General features: G+C 38.4%; 2 protein-coding genes and 1 pseudogene across 2 annotated transcripts; all 3 read right to left on the bottom strand.

The window, feature by feature from the left end:
• Positions 1-779: 779 nt before the first annotated feature.
• On the bottom strand, positions 780-20,404 carry LOC123763742 (transcription elongation factor SPT6-like). The gene is given in 12 exon segments (XM_069304371.1): positions 780-3,952; positions 3,955-4,247; positions 4,810-4,939; positions 6,222-6,664; positions 7,093-7,235; positions 7,706-7,891; positions 8,554-8,766; positions 9,589-9,710; positions 10,708-10,927; positions 11,618-11,719; positions 12,533-12,732; positions 20,113-20,404. Coding segments are annotated over 12 exon segments (5,517 nt in total).
• Positions 20,405-21,745: 1,341 nt separating this feature from the next.
• LOC138352109 (transcription elongation factor SPT6 pseudogene) lies at positions 21,746-22,843 on the bottom strand (annotated as a pseudogene).
• A 9-nt stretch (positions 22,844-22,852) lies between these two features.
• LOC138352108 (transcription elongation factor SPT6-like) lies at positions 22,853-26,832 on the bottom strand. The gene is made up of 5 exons (XM_069304370.1): positions 26,752-26,832; positions 26,473-26,600; positions 25,472-25,923; positions 24,325-25,311; positions 22,853-23,379 (listed from the first exon to the last, which is right to left on the bottom strand). The coding sequence occupies exons 1-5, from the start codon at positions 26,830-26,832 to the stop codon at positions 22,853-22,855; spliced, it is 2,175 nt and encodes a 724-aa protein (XP_069160471.1).
• Positions 26,833-27,578: the final 746 nt, after the last annotated feature.

Raw genomic sequence — 27,578 nt, 5'->3', positions numbered from 1 at the left:
TCAGTAGGGATTACTTAGCAGTGATACTAGTCACTCACGGCCTCCCTGTTATCAGCTGCAGATTTATTTCAAGAAAACATTCTCCAATGTGTCCACCAACAATTTATAATAGGAAAGAACCTCCACAGGAAGTAAGGTTCTTAACAGTGGGCTCAAAAGATGTCGTTGACATCGTTCCATCACACCTCACCTTCTAAAAGAATTGGTGTCGGATGCGCTCAGCGTCATTTCATTCAAACAAATACAGGATAAAAATAAACAAATTGATGTGTATTTCTCTAAAGAAATAAAGTGTATTATTTCTGACGAAATTGTTTCTCAGATCACAGCAAACATTTCACAGATCACAATGGTAGTCAGTCATAGTTGGAAACATGAAGTTAAAGGAACAAATCAAATTTGGAATAGTTATGCAACATCTCGTATGAGACACGTTGCATTTCTTTATAAAAAAATATTTTTTTATCCAAAATTACAGCGTTCACATGCTATAAACATGATGAATGTAGGTACAGAAAACTACATCTTTTTACTGAAGACTGCCCTGGTAAAAATACCATAGTTACGTGAACAATTTTTTTAATTTCAGTACTTATTGTAATGATTAAATACAGTTCCTTATTCTTTAACTGTACAAATTATATATACAAACATATAATTTGAAGGTAGTGAGATAACTTTGTCATCAATACCAAAGACATATATGGCATTCATCATCATAGGGTAGTGTTTGGTCTCCACCAGTGCTCATGTTAGCGTGTGAATGGATGATGATGAACTTAACCATGGAAAAGGCGAGGTGTTTAGTTATTATATCGTGGAGTATTGCGAGATGTGTGGTCATCATATTGAGGAGTATGGCGAGGTGTGCGGACATTATATTGATTAGTATTGCGAGGTGTTGACTGGTTTCCAGCATTGCATTGTGGCGTCATCCTTCGTCTATTATGTCCATTAGTCGCACCGTTAACGTCCACCAAAGCATCTGCTGCCATTTTGCAATCCTTTTTTTTTACTTGGCTGCTAACTGGGGATCCACAGCGAGATGGGTGAGGTGTGTGTCCAGTTACTTTGGTCATCATATGCTGAGAATATGCTGCCTCATATTGATGTGAGGGAGTTGGGTTTGATAGCACAAGTGTCTGTGATCCATAATAGCGAGGTATGGTGGATGGCCCCGGGGTGGCATACGGTGTCATGAATGGTGTCTGATCTGAAGGTGTGTAAGGAGTATTAGCGTATTTTGAGAAACCATGAGAGAATCCTCCAGAAGTGTTGACACTACAAGGTGTATTAGTGGCTGCCTGGGAGAGGTTATGCAGCATTCGTGGATTTAGGCTCTGAGCCACTTTCTGAATTGTGAAGGCATTAACACCCATAAGATATGGTGTTGAGTTGCCCATGTATGACGTGCGTGTGGACATCATTCTTGGTGTTGCACCTGATAATGTTCTATGGAAATTCTGCTTAAACCAATTAAGTAGTCCGGCAAGATTTAGGAATTGCATTTTCTGCCTAAACTTGAAACCTTCAGGATTGACAGTTACAAATTCATGGATCACTTTCGCTCTTGGTAAATATGACATGAGAAACTTTCCTGGCAAATCCTTCCTAGGCGAAAAGATATACGGGATCGACTTCGGATTTTTCCTTTTCTCCTCTTTCAGTAACTCTGCTGCTTTCTCCTTATTGTCCATGATAGACTCCTTGTAATATTTGTGTTCAAGTATTTGTCTTACGTTACTAGCCATAGGTAAAATGTGTCTGGTAATAATTTCATCCAAATCATCAAATTCTTCATTTCCAATCCATAGTTTCTGACCAAGAGAAAAGTCATATTGCTTAGCTTGTTCCAGCACATCGATATGCTGACAGATTCCTGTTGTAACTTTCCAGGTAGCAGTGAGATGATTAATGCCTTTACTTGATGGTCGTATGATCACCTCTCCTTGCTCCAATTGCTGCATAACCTTTTCAGCTTCATTATAGTCAATGTTTCTGAAGGAGGGATGAACAATCACTCGCTTTTGATACCGACTTGCTTTTTGGTCCATCTTTTGCTTGTCCAAATTTAAATCTTTTTCTTCAGCCTCATGGTCATAATAAGTGTCTTTTGGAGCCTTCCACTTGTTATTTCGGTCCTGAAGGTCTGATGATCGCGACGTGAGATCAACTGAAAATTTATCAGGATAAATTTTCATGATACGACAAAGAACTAAACAATCTCGTCTCACTCTTTCTGCTGGATTTATCACCGTTTTATCCGACAAGTTTTTTATACTGATGAAACCTGATATTCCGTTATCTAATCGAACTTTAATTCCTATGACTGGAACTGGGAAATCACCGGCATCAAAGTGATTCCACACTTCACTTAGTTCAGGAAAATAATTTTTTAGACAGAAGGGACACTGCCAAAGACCTGTACCTTCAGTTCTGACAGGATAGGCATTATCCACTTGATCTCGACGGAGTTTGCGATGAATAAAATTTGTGACGGTAGCCTGAACAAGCTTACCCACATAAAAAGTCTCCGGCGACTCCTTAGTCAAGATACTGAAAACTTCTTCTGGCGTCGGAGACCTGTAGGTTGACCTAAAATCTCTGTATCTATGTTTCAGCTCACGTTTAATGTCATACAAAGTTGTGTTCTTCTTGCCAAAGCCCTGGTTCTGTAGTTCATTATCAAAAGCTTTAAGATCAAGCTCACTAAGTTTCTCTGGAGTTTCTAAGATTTCCTTCAAGGCTTCTGCAGGTTCTCCATTTTCATCTTCATAATCTAGTGCATCAAAAACCATTTTTCGAGCCCAGTCATAAGCTTCTGGATGAATTCTGGTAGAATCTAGAACGTCTATATAATTATCACTGTCACCCAAAGCATTGGTGTCTATTTTAATAAATCCTGCACAGTTAATGAATATCTTTGGACCCATGTGGAAGTTCACAACTAACTGGTTCCTGTTTTCTAGACGATGATTATTCTGCTTCATATTCCTAATAAGAAGGTTGGCCTTTCGTGGTCCTAAACCACAAACAAACTGGACCAAGTTCTGTGTATATGGATGTGCTACGGCACGATTTAGGTCGACCCCAACTTCATTAGTGCAGTTGACGAATTCAGTGTACAGAGCATCGAGTAGTTCCTTAGAGTTTAATTGGTCCTGTAGACTGTGGAACTTAATGTTAAGTAATTCTTCATCAGCATTACATAGCTGCGAGAATTCAATCAATGGATCCTGAACACGTCGACCAACTGATATAGCCTGCCGTAATAGTGGAGGGTAATCAAGGAAATCTGCTTCTCCTTTCTTGGACATTGCATATATGTGAGCTAGGTCATTGTCAATGATTTCTGTATTTATTTTAGGAAACCTTTCTTGTTTTTCTAGATCTTTGAGAATTTGAATCAGGTCTTCCTTAACCATGAGAGATTCTCGAGACTGTCCACATATGGAAATAACATGTGGTTTACAGCGAGTAATAAAATCCTGCATGCGCCTAATATCACTTTTTTTAGCCAAAGCGTCTCTTTCATTGTAAGCATTGAACCGTTTGAGTAAATGTGGGAGACGAATATATTCACAACAATCACCGTCAATGTCAATGCAACAGCCAAATGCTGCCTGGGAAAGGTCTGGAACAAATGCAATAGAAAATACTCTGAAGCCTTTTTCAGTATCCCAGTCTTCGTCTTCACCAGAAAAGTCTCCGGGGTTATAGGGTGCAATTTTTATCCAGTTATTGAGTTTACTGCAACACTTTTCCATCACGTGATCATTCGATTCCTGGAGCAAACGTTGAGACAATTCCCTTTTAAGATCTTCAATAATCCGTTTGTAGGCAAATTCAATTGCCCGGCCTCTCAGATCATTCCAGTCTTGGACAACTTGGGAAAACTCATCTCGGCAGTACAACTGCTTCATTTCATCCAGGTAAGTCTTAGTTGTATTCCTTCAATGGTATCGGAAAAGCTAACGGTCAACAGTTTGTCTTCAACACCACATTTGAGACGAAGGAACTGGTCACCCTGTAGATCTATGACTGGTTTGTCCTTTAAATATTTAAGTTCATAAAGTGAATGATGTTCATCAATGATGTTCACAGCCTGAGGAGTGGGCCTGCTACTGATTCTGGCACGTTTAAAGTATACTTCTCTAACTGTGCGTCTTATTAAGGGTTCACAAGACAGCTGCCAACCAACCATCCTAACAGCTACTTCAAGGACTCGCTCTGGGGTGCTGCATATTCTGAAAATACAAAGTTTTCATCATATTTCATGAGGAATATTTAATAAAAACTACTTTTAGTGTAATGAAGTAATAACTATTATAATATCTACAAAATATTTATTTTACCATATTGCTGAGATTTAAGGACATTTTCAGGAGTTCTGTCCTCTTTTTATTACCCACATTCTTTAATTCAAATATATGGAAAACGTTGAACAAAAGGTGCAAAATTTAGGCAAAACCCCTTCATCTCTAGCCATTTGCACATTCATAGCGCAAAGGAATGTTAAAATTCTATTCATTTGTCTTAACTATATCCTTGATTTATTTTACACTTTCAGTTGGATGATGCGGTTAAATTAGTGAATTGAGAGTCCTTTTTTAGTGATGGATTAAAGCAGGAGCGAGATTTTAGTCGTGTTTTGCAACGTTATTAGTTCCAGAATTGAGAGGGTTCAGATTTTTATATCACGTTTTTATATCACGTGTTTATTTTTCGTGATTAGCTGTACGTGATTTCGTGATTAGAACCATTAGCTGTATATTTACAGATAAATCATTCAACTATCTCATTACTTACTTGGAAATGAGCTGCTTAGCTTCCCTCGTGGGGTCCTCTGGCCACTGTTGAACATCAAACCTCTGATAGTTATCACGTAGGCTCTCACCAAACTGCTCAGCAGTCAGGCCAAATTTATTTGTAAGTGACTCTGAAAGTTTGAGTTTGGAATCAATAACAAAAAATAATTTAAATTTTAAACAAGTTAATGGTTAAAAATGTGTTATGAATATTGCATTTCACTAGTTACTTTGTTATGTAATATTGTTTATGCTAACAATTAGATAAACAATGATACAAACCAAATCTAAATTCAAATCACGGAATTTATGCTCTTCGTGGTTCGTTAAAATGCACAAAAATGAAGATATATGAGTGTGCATATAGTGTCGTATCAGTAAAAGCAGAATGATTATTTGATCATACAGTTAAGAATATAAATTTTCATAAGAATATGATATTTAACTAATTAGTGACACTAATCTATCTATACGCGTTCTATGACAAATAATAATATCGAGCCCAATGCAACACCGCACGTGGAAAAAAAATGGTAAGAACTACGACAAAAATTATATTGTATGCGTGCTATAAGAATTACGTTCAAAATATGCGTGGCAAGTCTGATGACCATTATCAATTCGATTGTCGCAATCATTAATGTGTCTATAATAATAATAATCGATAATTAATATAGTCGATAATGGTGGTCGAAACGTCGTCGTCTCCTCATCTTCTGGTGTGTGGTTTAATCTTCATAATATTCATGTCTAGCATGCAAATTATTTTTAAGTATAGTGATATTCTGCACATTTTATAATATACATTTATCAAATTTTCGTGTTAATCACGTGTTAATTTTCGTTATTTACACACATTTATCAAATTGAATATTTATCATCAATATTACTGCAAGAAACCAAAAATTTAAATTTATTCAGACACTGAAATAATTAAGTAAAATTATCTAGGCGACAATATCCGCCCCGGACGAGGCTTAAGCAGACCGCTGACAACACCTGTTTACTGCTGCACTTCCTCACTCAATCCCGGCCATAGTATGTCATATACATATATATTTATTAGAAAGATTGTAATAAAAGTTTTTTATTCATATTTTAACATTAGAAAGAAAAAAATAATACTTCTAACAATGCCTCAAAGCAATATCAATGTCCCAATCTCAATCATCTCTTTTATATTACCTCTTACTCATAAATTTTCTATATCTTTTCTATATCTCTATATCTTTTCTAGATATAAGATCTCTCTTATATCTCTCTTCATAAGAGAGGTTTCCTAATACCTGGCATCAATCATCCTTCTCTGTATGGATTCAAGAGAAAATATTTCAGTTCTATAATATGGAGGCCAAACTTGAACTAAGTAACCTAAATGGGGGCATTGAAGCAATCATGCAAAAAGATACTCACCAATACCAGCCTTCCTCAGAAGTTCATACTCGTGTTTTCGAACAACTCTTCTCAAAGACTCAGAGTCTTCCTCAGATTCGTGATTTTCTTCCTCCATTTGTTCTTCTATTTCTGTCTCCACCTCTTTTTCTACATCCTCATTAGCTCTCAATGAACCTTTCTTGTTTTTATTATTACCACTCTTCTCATATTCATCTGCATCCTCTGTATCCTCATATTCGTCTACTTTCCTCTGAATCTTTCTATCCTCAATACCAGCACCATTTTGGTCCCGTTCACCATGATCATGCTTCTTAAAACCCCTAGTGACTCTTGGTGCGGTTCTCTGCTTCCTGTGCTTGGTTTTCATGTGGTCACGCATTGATAGCTGATCTTTGCCATAGTGAAGCAGGAAAAATTTGTAATAATCATTGAACTGTTCTGAACATTGAAGTTTCAATCTCCTCAATTCTGGAAAATAAAACAAAATGTTTATCATCATTGCTTGATTTAAGGCAAGCAATAATATTTTTAAAAATTTAAATGCCATTTAACACCAGAATAATAGAAGTTATTTATTTCCAGCGCCTATATTATTTATATATGCTCGTGAAAACTACATGCCTGGGGACCATTCAGGCTTCTTCGTACTTATATATGTTCGCACAAACATCCACGCGATAGTGCTATATAGTAACTGCTAGGATCATGTTAGGCTACAGTTAGTTGGCGCAAGTGACGTGTCCGAATATTGTGTAACTCTGAATAGAAACTGGGGTCATACTCCACCAGTACATGAATCCCCAGAATCATGTCATCCCCAGAGTTGAATAAATGCTTTACATAATGGTATGATGACAAGTGTTTTACATAATGTAATATGTCATCTCACCTTACAATGTCCTCCTCCTGAAGAATGCGTATATTTTCTAGATGTGAACCATCTGGGTCCTTCGTGATGTGATCACCTTGGTATTCTCTCATTGACTGGAAGAGTGACCGCAAGTTCTCCTTGCGATACTTCAGTTGACACCACTGTGAAAAAATTTACAAGTTAAGTATTTAAGGGTTAGTGCATTATTGATTTGTGCATCTTTAATAATTACAATACTTATTCTTCATTTATAATTCACGATATAAAATTTTAGATAATTCGTGTCAATCTGTAATTTATAATGGATACAAGTTCAGCATCTAGGTTGTCTGTCGAACCCTTGATGCTGGCTCTTTGCATTTTAAAGCTGCGACGTGCTTTATCACTGATATCAGACTAATTGATTGTAGTTCAAACCTGTGCTGCATCATGATTAGGCACTTTTTCAATATATCATATACAGAATCTTTTAGTATATATTAAAAATAGTTCATTCCACAAATTTAAAATTTCTTAGAGAATAAAAGATTATTAAACGTCAAATTTCGAACGCTCTATCTGATATAACTAAGTTGATATTTTTCATAAATGGTTTATCTGATATAATTAAGTTGATATTTAGTATCAATACCTTTTCATCCCAACGATAGATTTTCCATAAATCACGAATGTTTAATTCAGGGCAGACCTCTTCCTTCCTATAAAAGGCTATAAATGGAATTTCGAAGGTTTGGTTCCTCAAGTCCAGGGCGTTGTATATTTTCTGGATCGTATTAGTATCCTTGTGCGTGCCATGCCTTGCCTTTTCACGCCCCTCCTGTACAAAATAATGGTATTGTTGTATAATTTATTGCCGACGACTTTGTGGTTATCATCAATGGCAAAGACGCCATGAACTATACACAAAAATGCCGAGAGATTCCAATGACTCTTCGTTCCAGGCATTGTTATCCATCAGAGATAATATACAACTTATCACTGAAATCCTACATAAAGGAAAAGAAGCACACAATCTAGGACTGTCAATCAGTCACATTGGAATAGATGGTAATGAAAGGCAGACTAACTAGCAGAAACTGCCACAGCTCTACGTGCTGTACAGGTTCAAATACCTCCAAGTTTTTCACAGATTAAGGATCAAATCAAGAAGAAATACTCCCAACTATCAAAAGTCGCCACAGAGCGACTTTTACACAGAGCCAAAGTACCGGAAGGAAGACCCACTGCGATGCGGTACGGACAGCCACTGGGTACCAAAAAGATATCCAGAGACATTGCAGTAGCCATACACAGGCTCAGACTTGGTTAAAAGTGCTGCTGGGAGGTAATAAACTCAATAGTTAGTGTCATATCTGTAGAACAGATGCCACTATTGCATTATGTATTTAAATTTGAAAGAACTTTCGCCCTGCGCATCAAATTGAGAAGAAATACATGTATATTCTTATTTATACTTTTCAACAAAAGCAAATTAACTACTTGATTGGATATAAATGGCCTGAAGAATGCATGGTGATAGATCCACTTGGCTTCTTGAGTCAGCTCTTTATCTGCTGAGCGATCGTCACCGTCTCCACGGGTGCGAGTCACAGGTATCCGCCTCAGCTGGAATCTCTCGGGAATATCCAGCTTCCGGATTTGATGATCTTGGTCAGTCAAATGGCCTCGCTCTAATTCACTAGGTTCAAATACCTGAAAGAATAGCATTTATATTTGTATGCGTAATTAATGTTGCCACACACTCATTAACTTGATCTTTATCAGCACCTCCAACATTTTGTCTCCTACTTTCATGATGTAGGTCGGGTTGAGATTAAATGCCTCAAGCCAGGTACGACAACCGCCTATGTTATTCAGCAGTACTTTTCCCTAGTGCATGATCTAAAACCAATTTATATCCAGGTCCCCAAATTACTACTGAGACAGGTTAAATATTAGTTGCTGCCTCCCTGCCCGAAAATCTTCTTTCAGAAGGTAAGTATTCTCATTATACCAAACAAGTAGAATATAGGACTGTATAAAAAGTTTTGAAGATGAGAATGACTTACAGGTCACCATATTTTTCACATCAAGCAAGTCTTTCGCCTCAACCCTTTCAAAAGGTGAGCAAGTACACTCACCTTTTACAGTGAGTGTACTGCATCTTGTAACTTAACATAAACAAGATTTAAACATTTTGGCCCTCAATAAACTGCATCTTTTTTCCCGACCACGAAATTCTTGCTCCATCACACTCACATGTAGTATGTAATATCTTGACCTTCTTGCCATCAAATTAGCCAAAATAATCTTCGCTCTAATTTTATGTACAATGAACTGACCCACATCGACGCACTCTTCCTTCACTCTTAATTCATATCTTTTATTCATAACTTCCCACATTGTCTTTATTAACATATTCTACACAAACAACAGCCTCTCTCAGGCCGTTGTGAAAATATAAATGCCTTCCTTAATGATAATTACACAATGAGTGAAAAATCTTGTGGCTTGCAGTTGCTCCTCATAACATACCTCAAAGATAGTCTTCTTGACTTGATTCCCGCGATCCTTGCGACCTCGGGGATGCTCTCGTCCCTCATCGCCTTTTTCATCGTTCTCATGGTCATCATCATCATTTTCACGCTCCTCCCATTCTTTTTTGAATACAAAAAACATGAATATTACAACATAAGAAATTAGAGGGTAAATATTTAAGATCCTGCATGCAAGTATCGAATTTGTTATTAAATTAAAGAAAACTTTTTAAACTTCTAGTCAATATTGTGAATATTTTTGTTGGGCAGCAAAATCTCCCATTGAGTGAATATGCAAGGCACTACGACCCTGATGGTTGAAATGTAGGTTTGATTGTCCACATCAAAGTTTTTTCAATTTGTTTTTCCAGTTTTTTCAATTTGTTTTTCCAACTTGAGAGAGAGAGAGAGAGAGAGAGAGAGAGAGAGAGAGAGAGAGAGAGAGAGAGAGAGAGAGAGAGAGAGAGAGAGAGAGAGAGAGAGAGAGAGAGAGAGAGAGAGAGAGAGAGAGAGAGAGAGAGAGAGAGAGAGAGAGAGAGAGAGAGAGAGAGAGAGAGAGAGGGAGAGAGAGAGAGAGAGAGAGAGAGAGAGAGAGAGAGAGAGAGAGAGAGAGAGAGAGAGAGAGAGAGAGAGAGAGAGAGAGAGAGAGAGAGAGAGAGAGAGAGAGAGAGAGAGAGAGAGAGAGAGAGAGAGAGAGAGAGAGAGAGAGAGAGAGAGAGAGAGAGAGAGAGAGAGAGAGAGAGAGAGAGAGAGAGAGAGAGAGAGAGAGAGAGAGAGAGAGAGAGAGAGAGAGAGAGAGAGAGAGAGAGAGAGAGAGAGAGAGAGAGAGAGAGAGAGAGAGAGAGAGAGAGAGAGAGAGAGAGAGAGAGAGAGAGAGAGAGAGAGAGAGAGAGAGAGAGAGAGAGAGAGAGAGAGAGAGAGAGAGAGAGAGAGAGAGAGAGAGAGAGAGAGAGAGAGAGAGAGAGAGAGAGAGAGAGAGAGCAAACTGCAATAATAAAATACACAAAATATAATGTCAAAATAAAAGTACTCAGATTGTACATCTGAGAAGTGAGAATAGTGTGACATACCTAGTCTGCCACATTATAATTTAATTTACATTTAAATAAACACATACCTTCATGTTGTTCAAAGTCTTCAAAATGATAATCACCGCCGAATATTTCACGGGCAACCTCCATTCCACCAGGTTCAAGCATAGCCATCCTCTCCTGTTTGACATTGGGTGTCTTGTCATCAACAATGAAATTCTCTTCATCAGACTCTTCCTCCTCTGACGCGTACATTTCAGGGTGCTGTGGAGGGTGGAGAGCGGAGGCCCCATCCTCCTCCTCATCCTGTGGTACCAGATATTAAAGTTATGAATGACAGACGAAGGAAACAGAATCAAACAACTACTAATATTTAAGCAATAACGAAATATCTCTCATTAAAGTGTCAATTATGCAGGTAAGAGGGATAGACTAAAAGGCACACTCGAACTATTTTACTGTATTCAAAATTTCTAACTTACTAGAGCAGAACAAAGAAGAATGACCGAGAGATAGCATCACACACAGTGTCTCATAATAAACATCACACACTACAAACGACATGGAAGAGCTAAGGGAGACATGATCATCACATACAAAATTCTCAGGAGAACCGACAGGGGATTATTTAACATGTGATGAATACGCATAAGAGGATACAGGGGGAAGCTGCGTATCCAAATAAGCCACAGAAACATTAGAAAAAACTCTTACAGTGTCAGAGTAGTTAGTAAATGAAAATAATGTGGTGGAGGCTAACTCTACAGTTTTAAATGCAGTTATGATAGAGCTCGAGGATCTTAGGAAGCAGTGCTCGAGAAGCACTGGGATTAATAGTTGAGGGGCGGGAGCTTAATCCCCTCCAACACAACTAGGGTAAGGTGAGTACACAGGGTACCTCTTAATAAACATCGTCAGAAAACGAACAATTTATAAACACTGCTCATGCATATAAAGTGGCACTGAATACAACATAAACTCCAGAGATTTACTTACGTCTGAACCCTCGAAGATCTCTCTTCGAATCTGACCCTGCACATCTTCCTCTTCTACGTCAGATTCTTCATCCACAATCCTCTTCAAACGCTTATACTTTCTCTGTGAAACAAAAATTCAAGACATATATACATTAATTCATAAACAAAAAATTGTCATGACGACAATGTATAGTACTATGCTAGTATTATAGTTCTTATTTAGTATGTTAGTATCTTAGTATCTTATTTAGAGATTTAGTATGTTACACGCTCACGAAACCATTCAAATGATTCAAGGGTTTGGTTATTCCTTAGATAACCTTATGAGACTTACTTAGGTTATCATTGTAGCACAACCTCCAAGTCAGTGAGGCAGCCAATATTATGGAGCAGCCAAATGTTTAAAAGTACACCTTTTTTTATATATATTGGTCAACCCGTTTTTAAAATATACATTTTTTAAAATTTATTTAAATCTAGTAAAATCTTGAATTTACAAGACAGCAGAATTGGTTTTTGCTATAATTGGAATCAGCATATATTTTTAGGAAGATTTAATCAAAATTTTGACTAAAATTTTACCATAAAAATTATATAATTGTCCAAAACTTATTTTTAAAACATTCACTCTGAAAAATACTGTATACTGTGTATTATATAAATACACTTTTATATAATTGAAATATAAATATATTAAATATATTAGATATATATCAGAAATTAATCTTAAATTATATTTCTCTACTAATATATATGCCAGCAGAAGCAATAATGGTTTCCTAATTTTGTTTCTAATTCATCTAAACGGTGTGAAATTCGAGTTCTTTTCATTCTTTAAAACACAAAAATGCAAATTATCTTTTTCTATCCTGTACAGAAACTTGTATAAATATAAACAAAATATATATTACAATAATTATTGGAGAAAACTAACCTTTCTGTCAAGTTTCATACCAGTGTTCTCCTCAATAAGATCAATATCATCATCATCGAGGTAGTTTGTTTTATCTTCATCGTCCTTCCGCCGTTTTCGTTTGCCATACTTTTCACTGTCTGACCCCGAATCTCCTTCATCATCCTCTTCATCGTCGTCGTTAATGAAGTCTTTATTTTCTTCTCGAATTTTCTCTTCATCTATCAATAAATAACCAGAGATGAATGCGATGAAAGTTCTTTATTCTTATTGTATTCTTATTGTATTGTTCTTATTAGTTTTAGTTAGTTTAGTTCATTTATTATGAACCCCATAATGTAGGTTACAGAGACACATAATGGGCTTAAGGAATTAACCCCACAGTTCATTTAGCTAAGCAAGTTAAAATATTGATGAGATAGTTCAAAAATTCAACAGGCTCCAGAACGACCACCTTTGCAGTTTTTAAATTAAGCAACTGACATTTCTGACAACTGACAACTCCCTTCATTTCTTAAAGTTTTGAAGGTCTGTCATATTTCAAAAGGCTTTATGGTATAATAACTTGGAAGCACAGAAGCAAGGCTTTTGGATATAATAACTTGGAAGCACAGAAGCAAGGCTTTATGATATATTAACTTGGAAGCACAGAAGCAAGGCCATATGGTATAATAACTAAGCACTGGGAAGCTTCTGAGCCCACTAACAGTACTGTGATTGATGCAAGTCACCTAATTTCATTTTCAACACTTAATAACAACTAAGGTATAAAACGTAGTATTTTTAATAAATATTTTATATCTGTATTTACTAAAGAGGAACTTGACGATATGCCTTCAGCCGAACTTCAGCTGTGTGGGTGGGGACGAGGACAGGTTGACTAGTTTAGCAGTTACCAGGGAGGTTGTAATTAAACAAATAGTAAAACTCAAACCAAACAAATCCCCAGGGCCGGATGAAGTGTTTGCTAGGGTGCTTAAAGAATGCAAAGAGGAGCTTTGTGACCCACTGTCAACCATATTTAATAAATCAATAGAGTCAGGCAGAGTGCCAGAGTTTTGGAAAGTTGCTAATGTGATACCAGTTTTTAAGAAAGGAGATAGATCACTTGCGTCTAACTATCGACCAATTAGCCTAACGTCTATTGTGGGAAAGTTACTCGAATCTATAATAGCAAATAAAATTCGTCTTCATATTGAAAAACATAAATTAATAATTGAGTCGCAACATGGTTTTATAAATGGCCGTTCATGTTTAACAAATTTGTTATCTTTTTATTCTAGCATTGTTGAGGCAGTTGATAGTGGTAAGGATTGCGATGTTGTATACCTTGACTTTAGCAAAGCTTTTGATACAGTGCCACATGAAAGACTGATTAAAAAGTTAGAGTCTCATGGTATTGGGGGTGCTATATTAAGCTGGATTAGGGCATGGCTATACCAAAGGAAACAGAGAGTTAGTATAAATGGAATCAAGTCAGAGTGGGAAAATGTTGTAAGTGGAGTGCCTCAAGGCTCTGTCCTGGGACCTCTGTTGTTTATAATATATATAAATGATTTAGATTCAGGTTTGAGTAGCAACATTTGCAAATTTGCCGATGATACGAAAATCGGTAGGGAAATTAATTCGGAGGAGGACTCACTATCACTTCAAGTTGATCTAGATAGGGTTTTGAAATGGTCAAAGGATTGGCAGATGCAGTTTAATGCTGATAAATGTAAAGTTCTGAGGTTAGGTAATGATGATAGAGTTACAAGATACGAGCTAGATGGTGTTGTGATTGCGAAGTCGGATTGCGAAAGGGATCTGGGAGTTATGATTAGTAAGAATTTAAAACAAAAGGATCAATGCATAAATGTTCGTAATAAGGCAAATCGGACACTTGGATTTATTAATCGCAGCGTTAGTAACAAGACACCTGGTGTGGTTCTCAAGCTATATCTTGCTCTATTTAGGCCCCATTTAGATTATGCAGTTCAGTTTTGGTCGCCATATTATAGAATGGATATAAATTCACTTGAACGTGTCCAGCGTAGGATGACTAAGTTAATTCCCCAAATTAGAAATCTTTCATATGAAGAAAGATTAACAAAGCTTAAGTTGCATTCACTGGAAAGGCGAAGAGTTAGGGGTGACATGATAGAGGTTTACAAGTGGATGAATGGACATAACCGGGGGGATATTAATAGGGTATTAAAAGTATCAACACAGGACAGAACACGAAACAATGGATATAAATTGGATAAGTTTAGATTTAGGAAAGACTTGGGTAAATACTGGTTCAGTAACAGGGTTGTTGATTTGTGGAACCAATTGCCGCGTAACATTGTGGAGGTGGGGTCCCTCGATTGTTTCAAGCACGGATTGGACAAGTATATGAGTGGGATTGGGTGGTTATAGAATAGGAGCTGCCTCGTATGGGCCAATAGGCCTTCTGCAGTTACCTTTGTTCTTATGTTCTTATGTTCTTATCTTCACAGATAGATCAGTTGATCAAGGAAGAGGTTCTGCTTGGGCTGCAATTAAATTAGCAACCATGAAGCTTACTGGAGCCTGGGTGCATGAATAGTGGTGCTCAACATTCCAAACAGATTAATATGCCCTGAAGGAGGCCATATATTATACATTTGAAAATAGTTTACATGATTTCTTGATTCATATTGACTATACAACTCCGCTCCAGGCATTGTTATCCAGCTACCACAGAGATAATATACAACTCATCCCAGAAATCCTATATATAGGAAAGAAGCACATAATCTTGGGCTGTCAATCCCTCTAAATTGGACCAAGACACCCAGTCACATTGGCATAGATGGTAATGAAAACGCAGGCAACTAGCAAAAACTACAACTGTTCTTCCTAGGAACATAAGCATATAGGTAACCGCAGAAGGCCTATTGGCTCATACAAAGCAACATAAGAACATAAGAACAAAGGCAACTGCAGAAGGCCTATTGGCCCATACGAGGCAGCTCCTATTTATAACCACCCAATCCCACTCATATACATGTCCAACCCATGCTTGAAACAATCGAGGGACCCCACCTCCACAATGTTACGCGGCAATTGGTTCCACAAGTCAACAACCCTGTTACTGAACCAGTATTTACCCAAGTCTTTCCTAAATCTAAACTTATCCAATTTATACCCATTGTTTCGTGTTGTCTTGTGTTGATACTTTTAATACCCTATTAATATCCCCTTTGTTATGTCCATTCACCCACTTGTAAACCTCTATCATGTCACCCCTAACTCTTCGCCTTTCCAGTGAATGCAACTTAAGCTTTGTTAATCTTTTTTCATATGAAAGATTTCTAATTTGGGGAATTAACTTAGTCATCCTACGCTGGACACGTTCAAGTGAATTTATATCCATTCTGTAATATGGCGACCAAAACTGAACTGCAAAATCTAAATGGGGACGACGACGAATGACGGAGATTAAGCCACCTAAAAGGTGGCACGGGCATGAATAGCCCGTAAGTGGAGGCCTTTCTGAGCCATTACCTGTATCAATAGATGATACTGGAGAGGTGCGACTGCACCCTTCGTGACGGGAGATGTCTCCCGTGAGGCCTAAATGGGGCCTAACTAGAGCAAGATATAGCTTGAGAACCACACCAGGTGTCTTGTTACTAACGCTGCAATTAATAAATCCAAGTGTCCGATTTGCCTTATTACGAACATTTATGCATTGATCCTTTTGTTTTAAATTCTTACTAATCATAACTCCCAGATCCCTTTCGCAATCTCAACACCATCTAGCTCGTATCTTGTAACTCTATCATCATTACTTAACCTCAGAACTTTACATTTATCAGCATTATACTGCATCTGCCAATCCTTTGACCATTTCAAAACCCTATCTAGATCAACTTGAAGTGATAGTGAGTCCTCCTCCGAATTAATTTCCCTACCGATTTTCGTATCATCGGCAAATTTGCAAATGTTGCTACTCAAACCTGAATCTAAATCATTTATATATATTATAAACAACAGAGGTCCCAGGACAGAGCCTTGAGGCACTCCACTTACAACATTTTCCCACTCTGACTTGACTCCATTTATACTAACTCTCTGTTTCCTTTGGTATAGCCATGCCCTAATCCAGTTTAATATAGCACCCCCAATACCATGAGCCTCTATCTTTTTAATCAGTCTTTCATGTGGCACTGTATCAAAAGCTTTGCTAAAGTCAAGGTACACAACATCACAATCCTTACCACTATCAACTGCCTCAACTATGCTAGAATAAAAAGATAACAAATTTGTTAAACATGAACAGCCATTTATAAAACCATGTTATGACTCAATTATTAATTTATGTTTTTCAAGATGAAGACGAATTTTATTTGCTATTATAGATTCGAGTAACTTTCCCACAATAGACGTTAGGCTAATTGGCTGATAGTTAGACGCAAGTGATCTATCTCCTTTCTTAAAAACTGGTATCACATTAGCAACTTTCTAAAACTCTGGCACTCTGCCTGACTCTATTGATTTATTAAATATGGTTGACAGTGGGTCACAAAGCTCCTCTTTGCATTCTTTAAGCACCCTGGCAAACACTTGATCCGGCTCTGGGGATTTGTTTGGTTTGAGTTTTACTATTTGTTTAAGAACGTCCTCCCTGGTAACTGCTTCTCTCGTCAACCTGTCCTCGTCCCCACCCACATAGACTTGTTCGTCTGAAGGCATATTGTTAAGTTCCTCTTTAGTAAATACAGATACAAAATATTTATTAAAAATACTACTCATCTCTTCATCACTATCTGTTATTTGAACTGTCTCAGTTTTTAATGGACCTATCCTTTCCCTAGTCTTAGTACGATATAACTGAAAAAAAAACTTTAGGATTTGTCTTTGCTTGCCCTGCTATGCGAACTTCATAGTTTCTTTTTGCTTTCCTTATCTCTTTTTTAACATTTCTAACCAGTTGTATGAATTCCTGTTCTATACTGACTTCCCCATTCTTAATCCTTTTGTACCAAGCTCTCTTTTTACCTATAAGGTTCTTTAAATTATTTGTTATCCACTTTGGGTCATTAGTATTCGATCTATTCAATTTGTATGGTATACTACGTTCCTGTGCTTTGCTTAGAATATTCTTAAATAAGTTATATATTGAATCCACATCGAAATCCCCTTTTACGTCACCTGTCGCTGGGTTCATGACCGGCCCACACCCCATACCCAAGACTTATCAATCTATTTGACCCAAAAAAATTCTTAGGCTATTAAAATCAGCTTTTCGAAAATCTGGCACTTTAACAGAATTTTCTCCTAGAGGTCTATTCCATTCTATGCTAAATCTGATTTCTTTTTGATCACTGTTCCCTAGCTCACTCCCTATTTCGATGTCATTAATTTGTGTTTCCCTGTTAGTTAACACTAAATCTATAATATTATTTTCCCGTGTTGGTTCTTTAATGTGTTGCGTAAGAAAGCAATCGTCAATTAATTATAGAAAATCTTCTGCTTCACTATTCCCTGTTTTGTTCAACCAGTTTATTTCACTAAAATTAAAGTTACCCATGACGTAAATACTGTTAGATCTAGATGCCCTAGATATTTCATCCCATAGATGCTTTGCTTCCATTCTGTCTAAATTTGGTGGCCTATATATAACTCCTATTATAATATTTTTTGCTTTTTCGTTTAATTCTATCCAAATAGTTTCTGTGTGTGGCTTAGTTTTGATTCCCTCTTTGAGACTACATTTCAAATTGTCCCTAACATATATGGCTACTCCACCTCCTCGTCTAATATATCTATCTGTGTGAAATAGTTTAAATCCATTTATTTGATATTCAGCTAATAGTTCTCTATTTTCTACATTCGTCCACGTTTCGGTAAATGCAATAATATCTATTTTTTCTGTGCAGACAAGAGCATTTAATTCGTCAATTTTATTTCTTAGACTTCTACTGTTAGTGTAATATACCCTAAGTGAATTGTTATTTTGAGGCCCTTCTCTTTCCCTGATCATTTTGCCAATTCCTTTCTCCCACAAACACATACTTTTATTACCTCCTTCCTCTAAATCAATTCCCATACCTCTATCTACTAACAGTTTAAACCCAAACAAACACCTCTAACCACTTCTTCCAACGAGTTCGCAACAGCAACAACCCCAGCTCTCGATAGATGCACCCCATCACGAGCATACATTTCATTTCTTCCACAGAAGTGTTCCCAGTTGTCTATGAAATATATTGCATTTTATTTGCAATATCTTTCCAGCCGGCAATTGACACCAATTGCCCTCGACATCCATTCATTTCCCACTCCCTTTCTTGGAAGAATGCCACATATGATCGGGATTCCTCCCTTGCTCCTAACTAATTCAATGGCTGTCCTGAATCTCTGTATTAGTTCCTCACTCCTAACTCGTCCAACATCATTACCCCCTGCACTAATACAAATAATGGGTTTGTTTCCATTTCCCGTCATAATATCATTCATGTTTCCAACAATATCACCAATTCCAGCTCCCGGATAGCAAACCCTTAATCTGTTCCCCCTATCTCTGGCACAAAACGTTCTATCTAAATACCTCACCTGGGAATCTACACCATGTCGAGCACTGACATGGTGTTCTCCCTGAGACAGCTTCAAGAAAAGCCTTGTACATTGCCTTCATTGACCTTACAAAGGCCTTCAACCTAGTGGGCAGGGACGGACTCTTCAAGACCTTGGCCAAAATTGGCTGCCCACCCATCCTACTCAGCATGATACAATCGTTCCACAAGGGCATGAAGGGGATAGTCGTGTATGACGGCTCAACTACTGAACATCAACAGTACAACATCAACAGTGGTGTTAAACAGGGGTGCATTCTTGCTCCAACCCTGTTCGGCATCTTCTTCGCGATCCTCGTCAAGCATGCCTTTGGAACAACCACAGAAGGCATCTATCTCCGCACAAGATCTGATTGAAAGCTCTATAATCTATCCAGACTCCGAGCAAAGACAAAAGTACAGATGCGAATCCTCAGGGAGTTCCTCTTCGCCGACGACGCAGCGATCACCACACACACAGCAGAAGGCCTGCAGCAGCTACTCAACCGCTTTGCAGCAGCCTGTTCCGCATTCGGCCTGACAATCAGCCTGAAGAAGACACAGGTGATGGGACAAGACGTGAATGAGCTACCCTGTATAAACATAGCCGACTATGTGAGGAGGTAGTTCACGAGTTTGTATACCTGGGATCCACAATCTCAGACATCCTTTCCCTGGACACTGAACTCAACAGGCGTACCGGGAAGGCCGCAACAACACTTGCCTGGCTCACAAAGCGCGTTTGGGAAAATGCCAAACTGACAGTGCACACCAAGGCACAAGTCTACATGGCATGTGTGGTGAGTACATGTCTCTACTGCTCGGAATTCTACACCCTGCGCTCTCGCCAGGAGAGACGGTTCAATACCTTGCACATGACGAACCTGAGACGCAGCCTTGACATCACGTGGAAAGACCACGTCACCAGCAACACAGTACTCGAGAGAACAGAGTCCCTTCAATGTTCAATCTCCTGAAACAGATACCCATGCGATGGCTGGGACATGTCACACACACACATGGAAAATGGCCGTATACCAAAGGACCTCTTGTATGGAGAACTGGCATCAGAAGGAAGGAGGCCCACCTCAGACCTCAGCTGCGTTTCAAAGATGCCTGCAAACGCGACTTCAAGCAGATGAACATCGACATCAACACTTGGGAGGCAGCAGCTGTGGACAGATCTGCCACTAATGCAAAGGTCAGAAGGAATTCGAGGATGACTTGAAGAGGCAGGCGGAGGGTAATAGACTTCAGAGGAGGTCTCGACCACTGTCAGACGCACCCGCTTCAGCGTTTTATCTGCGCTCGCTGCAGTCGAGACTGACATTCTCGGGTTGGCCTTCTCAGCCAAATGTAGTTGGATGCAGCAGACGCTGCATCCAACTAGACTACAACAACTAGACACCCAGGGCACTACTCCATAACCGGATTGACGGATGCCTACTACTACTACATTTCCAATCAAATCCTGTATTGACTTCATTTACCATATTCCCCAATCATTTTTTGATTGAGTCCATTTATCATTCACATAGTTTTCCTATTCCAATACACATTATTCCTAAACAATCCCCAGCTCAGTAGGGATTACTTAGCAGTGATACTAGTCACTCACGGCCTCCCTGTTATCAGCTGCAGATTTATTTCAAGAAAACATTCTCCAATGTGTCCACCAACAATTTATAATAGGAAAGAACCTCCACAGGAAGTAAGATTCTTAACAGTGGGCTCAAAAGATGTCGTTGACATCGTTCCATCACAACTCACCTTCTAAAAGAATTGGTGTCGGGTGCGCTCAGCGTCATTTCATTCAAACAAATACAGGATAAAAATAAACAAATTGATGTGTATTTCTCTAAAGAAATAAAGTGTATTATTTCTGACTAAATTGTTTCTCAGATCACAGCAAACATTTCACAGATTCAGTCATAGTTGGAAACATGAAGTTAAAGGAACAAATCAAATTTGGAATAGTTATGCAACATCTCGTATGAGACACGTTGCATTTCTTTATAAAAAAATATTTTTTTTATCCAAAATTACAGCGTTCACATGCTATAAACATGATGAATGTAGGTACAGAAAACTACATCTTTTTACTGAAGACTGCCCTGGTAAAAATACCATAGTTACGTGAACAATTTTTTTAATTACAGTACTTATTGTAATGATTAAATACAATTCCTTATTCTTTAACTGTACAAATTATATATACAAACATATAATTTGAAGGTAATGAGATAACTTTGTCATCAATACCAAAGACATATATGGCATTCATCATCATAGGGTAGTGTTTGGTCTCCACCAGTGCTCATGTTAGCGTGTGAATGGATGATGATGAACTTAACCATGGAAAAGGCGAGGTGTTTGGTTATTATATCGTGGAGTATTGCGAGATGTGTGGTCATCATATTGAGGAGTATGGCGAGGTGTGCGGACATTATATTGATTAGTATTGCGAGGTGTTGACTGGTTTCCAGCATTGCATTGTGGCGTCATCCTTCGTCTATTATGTCCATTAGTCGCACCGTTAACTTCCACCAAAGCATCTGCTGCCATTTTGCAATCCTTTTTTTTTGCTTGGCTGCTAACTGGGGATTCACAGCGAGATGGCTGAGGTAAGTGTCCAGTTACTTTGGTCATCATATGCTGAGAATATGCTGCCTCATATTGATGTGAGGGAGTTGGGTTTGATGGCACAAGTGTCTGGTCCATTATAGCGAGGTATGGTGGATGGCCCCGGGGTAGCATACGGTGTCATGAATAGTGTCTGATCTGAAGGTGTGTAAGGAGTATTAGCGTATTTTGAGAAACCATGAGAGAATCCTCCAGAAGTGTTGACACTACAAGGTGTATTAGTGGCTGCCTGGGAGAGGTTATGCAGCATTTGTGGATTTAGGTTCTGAGCCACTTTCTGAATTGTGAAGGCATCAACACCCATAAGATATGGTGTTGAGTTGCCCATGTATGACGTGCCTGTGGACATCATTCTTGGTGTTGCACCTGATAATGTTCTATGGAAATTCTGCTTAAACCAATTAAGTAGTCTGGCAAGATTTAGGAATTGCATTTTCTGCCTAAACTTGAAACCTTCAGGATTGACAGTTACAAATTCATGGATCACTTTCGCTCTTGGTAAATATGACATGAGAAACTTTCCTGGCAAATCCTTCCTAGGCGAAAAGATATACGGGATCGACTTCGGATTTTTCCTTTTCTCCTCTTTCAGTAACTCTGCTGCTTTCTCCTTATTGCCCATGATAGACTCCTTGTAATATTTGTGTTCAAGTATTTGTCTTACGTTACTGGCCATAGGTAAAATGTGTCTGGTAATAATTTCATCCAAATCATCAAATTCTTCATTTCCAATCCATAGTTTCTGACCAAGAGAAAAGTTATATTGCTTAGCTTGTTCCAGCACATCGATATGCTGACAGATTCCTGTTGTAACTTTCCAGGTAGCAGTGAGATGATTAATGCCTTTACTTGATGGTCGTATGATCACCTCACCTTGCTCCAATTGCTGCATAACCTTTTCAGCTTCATTATAGTCAATGTTTCTGAAGGAGGGATGAACAATCACTCGCTTTTGATACCGACTTGCTTTTTGGTCCATCTTTTTCCTGTCCAAATTTAAATCTTTTTCTTCAGCCTCATGGTCATAATAAGTGTCTTTTGGAGCCTTCCACTTGTTATTTCGGTCCTGAAGGTCTGATGATCGCGACGTGAGATCAACTGAAATTTTATCAGGATAAATTTTCATGATAAATTTTCATGAACAATCTCGTCTCACTCTTTCTGCTGGATTTATCACCGTTTTATCCGACAAGTTTTTTATACTGATGAAACCTGATATTCCGTTATCTAATCGAACTTTAATTCCTATGACTGGAACTGGGCAATCACCGGCATCAAAGTGATTCCACACTTCACTTAGTTCAGGAAAATAATTTTTTAGACAGAAGGGACACTGCCAAAGACTTGTACCTGCAGTTCTGACAGGATAGGCATTATCCACTTGATCTCGACGGAGTTTGCGATGAATAAAATTTGTGACGGTAGCCTGAACAAGCTTACCCACATAAAAAGTCTCTGGCGACTCCTTAGTCAAGATACTGAAAACTTCTTCTGGCGTCGGAGACCTGTAGGTTGACCTAAAATCTCTGTATCTATGTTTCAGCTCACGTTTAATGTCATACAAAGTTGTGTTCTTGCCAAAGCCCTGGTTCTGTAGTTCATTAGCAAAAGCTTTAAGATCAAGCTCACTAAGTGTTACGAACCCGGATCCAGCGTCCGAGTCTGGAGCAGTGACAATCACGCCATCTGTGGGTCAGCTCCCGAAACCCCCGCCAAACGGACGACGACACCTGGTGAGGACAGCATGTACTGGCCTCGAGGACCAGTTTCCAGTCTAGTTCAGCACTCTACACCGCCGCCACTGACCTCTGGTGAGGTGGTGCTCCGACGACAGCGCCATCTATGGACTGGATACGTCAGGTGTTTGTGCCCGAGCCCGTAAGTAAGGTGTTTTAGTGTGTCCCAGTCATTGATGACGTGTCTGTTTACAGAGTCGACCTGGGACTGCTGTGTTGAAGGTTGAGTCAGTCTACCCGAGGCAGCCAGTCTCCATACTGTGAAGTTTGCTGCAGCTGTTGTGACGTCGTCCCCCCGGAAGAACACTGTGGTGTGTTAGCCTGCCAGTGGAGTGGCAGTGAAAGGATTTACCCGGGACCGACTGTTGGAGACGATCATCCACTGGGGTATTGAGGACAGGAGGGTGATTTGTGATATCACACGAGACTCCTGTCTAGGGCGTACCCCTTATATCGTTCGTGGAGTGGCCGTACCAGCCTTGGTGGCTCAGTACCTGCCAGCAGACCAGCTGGACGTGTGGTTGACGGCCTCCACGACGGTGCCCCCAGTGGACCTGCGTTTTGGCTGACCTGTGGCCCGGGTAGGCTCGGCATTCTCAGAGGACACGTCGTGAGGCCACGAAGAAAGCACCAAGGACTCAGCACCAAGTGGTGTGGCACCAGCGTCTTCAGCAGAAGACCACGATGAAGGATTAATCCCCTTGTATAGTGTTAATACCCTCCCCCTGTGCACGTTTGATTTTTATATATTTAATAGGTGGTGGTAATAATTATAATATTAAGTTCTAAGCTTTCTTTCCCTACTCCCTTTAAGTTACTTGCGTCACGGATCTCATCCCTTGATAGCCACTACTGGCTCGGGAACGGATACATATATCTTCCTCTAACAACATCAGAGTAAGGACCCCGTTGCGTCCCGAGAGGGCCGTAACACTAAGTTTCTCTGGAGTTTCTAAGATTTCCTTCAAGGCTTCTGCAGGTTCTCCATTTTCATCTTCATAATCTAGTGCATCAAAAACCATTTTTCGAGCCCAGTCATAAGCTTCTGGATGAATTCTGGTAGAATCTAGAACGTCTATATAATTATCACTGTCACCCAAAGCATTGGTGTCTATTTTAATAAATCCTGCACAGTTAATGAATATCTTTGGACCCTTGTGGAAGTTCACAACTAACTGGTTCCTGTTTTCTAGACGATGATTATTCTGCTTCATATTCCTAATAAGAAGGTTGGCCTTTCGTGGTCCTAAACCACAAACAAACTGGACCAAGTTCTGTGTATATGGATGTGCTACGGCACGATTTAGGTCGACCCCAACTTCATTAGTGCAGTTGACGAATTCAGTGTACAGAGCATCGAGTAGTTCCTTAGAGTTTAATTGGTCCTGTAGACTGTGGAACTTAATGTTAAGTAATTCTTCATCAGCATTACATAGCTGCGAGAATTCAATCAATGGATCCTGAACACGTCGACCAACTGATATAGCCTGCCGTAATAGTGGAGGGTAATCAAGGAAATCTGCTTCTCCTTTCTTGGACATTGCATATATGTGAGCTAGGTCATTGTCAATTATTTCTGTATTTATTTTAGGAAACCATTCTTGTTTTTCTAGATCTTTGAGAATTTGAATCAGGTCTTCCTTAACCATGAGAGCTTCTCGAGACTGTCCACATATGGAAATAACATGTGGTTTACAGCGAGTAATAAAATCCTGCATGCGCCTAATATCACCTTTTTTAGCCAAAGCGTCTCTTTCATTGTAAGCATTGCGCCGTTTGAGTAAATGTGGGAGACGAATATATTCACAACAATCACCGTCAATGTCAATGCAACAACCAAATGCTGCCTGGGAAAGGTCTGGAACAAATGCAATAGAAAATACTCTGAAGCCTTTTTCAGTATCCCAGTCTTCGTCTTCACCAGAAAAGTCTCCGGGGTTATAGGGTGCAATTTTTATCCAGTTATTGAGTTTACTGCAACACTTCCATCACGTGATCATTCGATTCCTGGAGCAAACGTTGAGACAATTCCCTTTTAAGATCTTCAATAATCCGTTTGTAGGCAAATTCAATTGCCCGGCCTCTCAGATCATTCCAGTCTTGGACAACCTGGGAAAACTCATCTCGGCAGTACAACTGCTTCATTTCATCCAGGTAAGTCTTAGTTGTACTTCCTTCAATGGTATCGGAAAAGCTAACGGTCAACAGTTTGTCTTCAACACCACATTTGAGACGAAGGAACTGGTCACCCTGTAGATCTATGACTGGTTTGTCCTTTAAATATTTAAGTTCATAAAGTGAATGATGTTCATCAATGATGTTCACAGCCTGAGGAGTGGGCCTGCTACTGATTCTGGCACGTTTAAAGTATACTTCTCTAACTGTGCGTCTTATTAAGGGTTCACAAGACAGCTGCCAACCAACCATCCTAACAGCTACTTCAAGGACTCGCTCTGGGGTGCTGCATATTCTGAAAATACAAAGTTTTCATCATATTTCATGAGGAATATTTAATAAAAAATACTTTTAGTGTAATGAAGTAATAACTATTATAATATCTACAAAATATTTATTTTACCATATTGCTGAGATTTAAGGACATTTTCAGGAGTTCTGTCCTCTTTTTATTACCCACATTCTTTAATTCAAATATATGGAAAACGTTGAACAAAAGGTGCAAAATTTAGGCAAAACCCCTTCATCTCTAGCCATTTGTACATTCATAGCGCAAAGAAATGCTAAAATTCTATCCATTTGTCTTAACTATATCCTTGATTTATTTTACACTTTCAGTAGGATGATGCGGTTAAATTAGTGAATTGAGAGTCCTTTTTTATTGATGGATTAAAGCAGGAGTGAGTTTTTAGTCGTGTTTTGCAACGTTATTATTGCCAGAATTGAGAGGGTTCACATTTTTATATCACGTGTTTATTTTTCGTGATTAGCTGTACGTGATTTCGTGATTAGAACCATTAGCTGTATATTTACAGATAAATCATTCAACTATCTCATTACTTACTTGGAAATGAGCTGCTTAGCTTCCCTCGTGGGGTCCTCTGGCCACTGTTGAACATCAAACCTCTGATAGTTATCACGTAGGTTCTCACCAAACTGCTCAGCAGTCAGGCCAAATTTATTTGTAAGTGACTGAAAGTTTGAGTTTGGAATCAATAACAAAAAATAATTTAAATTTTAAACAAGTTAATGGTTAAAAATGTGTTATGAATATTGCATTTCACTAGTTACTTTGTTATGTAATATTGTTTATGCTAACAATTAGATAAACAATGATACAAACCAAATCTAAATTCAAATCACGGAATTTATGCTCTTCGTGGTTCATTAAAGTGCACAAAAATGAAGATATATGAGTGTGCATATAGTGTCGTATCAGTAAAAGCAGAATGATTATTTGATCATACAGTTAGGAATATAAATTTTCATAAGAATATGATATTTAACTAATTAGTGACACTAATCTATCTATACGCGTTCTATGGCAAATAATAATATCGAGCCCAATGCAACACCGCACGTGGAAAAAAAATGGTAAGAACTACGACAAAAATTATATTGTATGCGTGCTATAAGAATTACGTTCAAAATATGCGTGGCAAGTCTGATGACCATTATCAATTTGATTGTCACAATCATTAATGTGTCCATAATAATAATCGATAATTAATATAGTCGATAATGGTGGTCGAAACGTCGTCGTCTCCTCATTTTCTGGTGTGTGGTTTAATCTTCATAATATTCATGTCTAGCATGCAAATTATTTTTAAGTATAGTGATATTCTGCACATTTTATAATATACATTTATCAAATTTTCGTGTTAATCGCGTGTTAATTTTCGTTATTTACACACATTTATCAAATTGAATATTTATCATCAATATTACTGCAAGAAACCAAAAATTTAAATTTATTCAGACACTGAAATAATTAAGTAAAATTATCTTGGCGACAATTCCCGCCCCGGACGAGGCTTAAGCAGACCGCTGACAACACCTGTTTACTGCTGCACTTTCTCACTCAATCCCGGCCATAGTATGTCATATACATATATATTTATTAGAAAGATTGTAATAAAAGTTTTTTATTCATATTTTAACATTAGAAAG

Source organism: Procambarus clarkii, chromosome 52, assembly GCF_040958095.1.
Source record: "Procambarus clarkii isolate CNS0578487 chromosome 52, FALCON_Pclarkii_2.0, whole genome shotgun sequence".
Lineage (NCBI taxonomy): Eukaryota > Metazoa > Arthropoda > Malacostraca > Decapoda > Cambaridae > Procambarus > Procambarus clarkii.
Note: the sequence above shows the minus strand (reverse complement) of the source record. Positions and strands in the feature narration are given on the sequence as shown.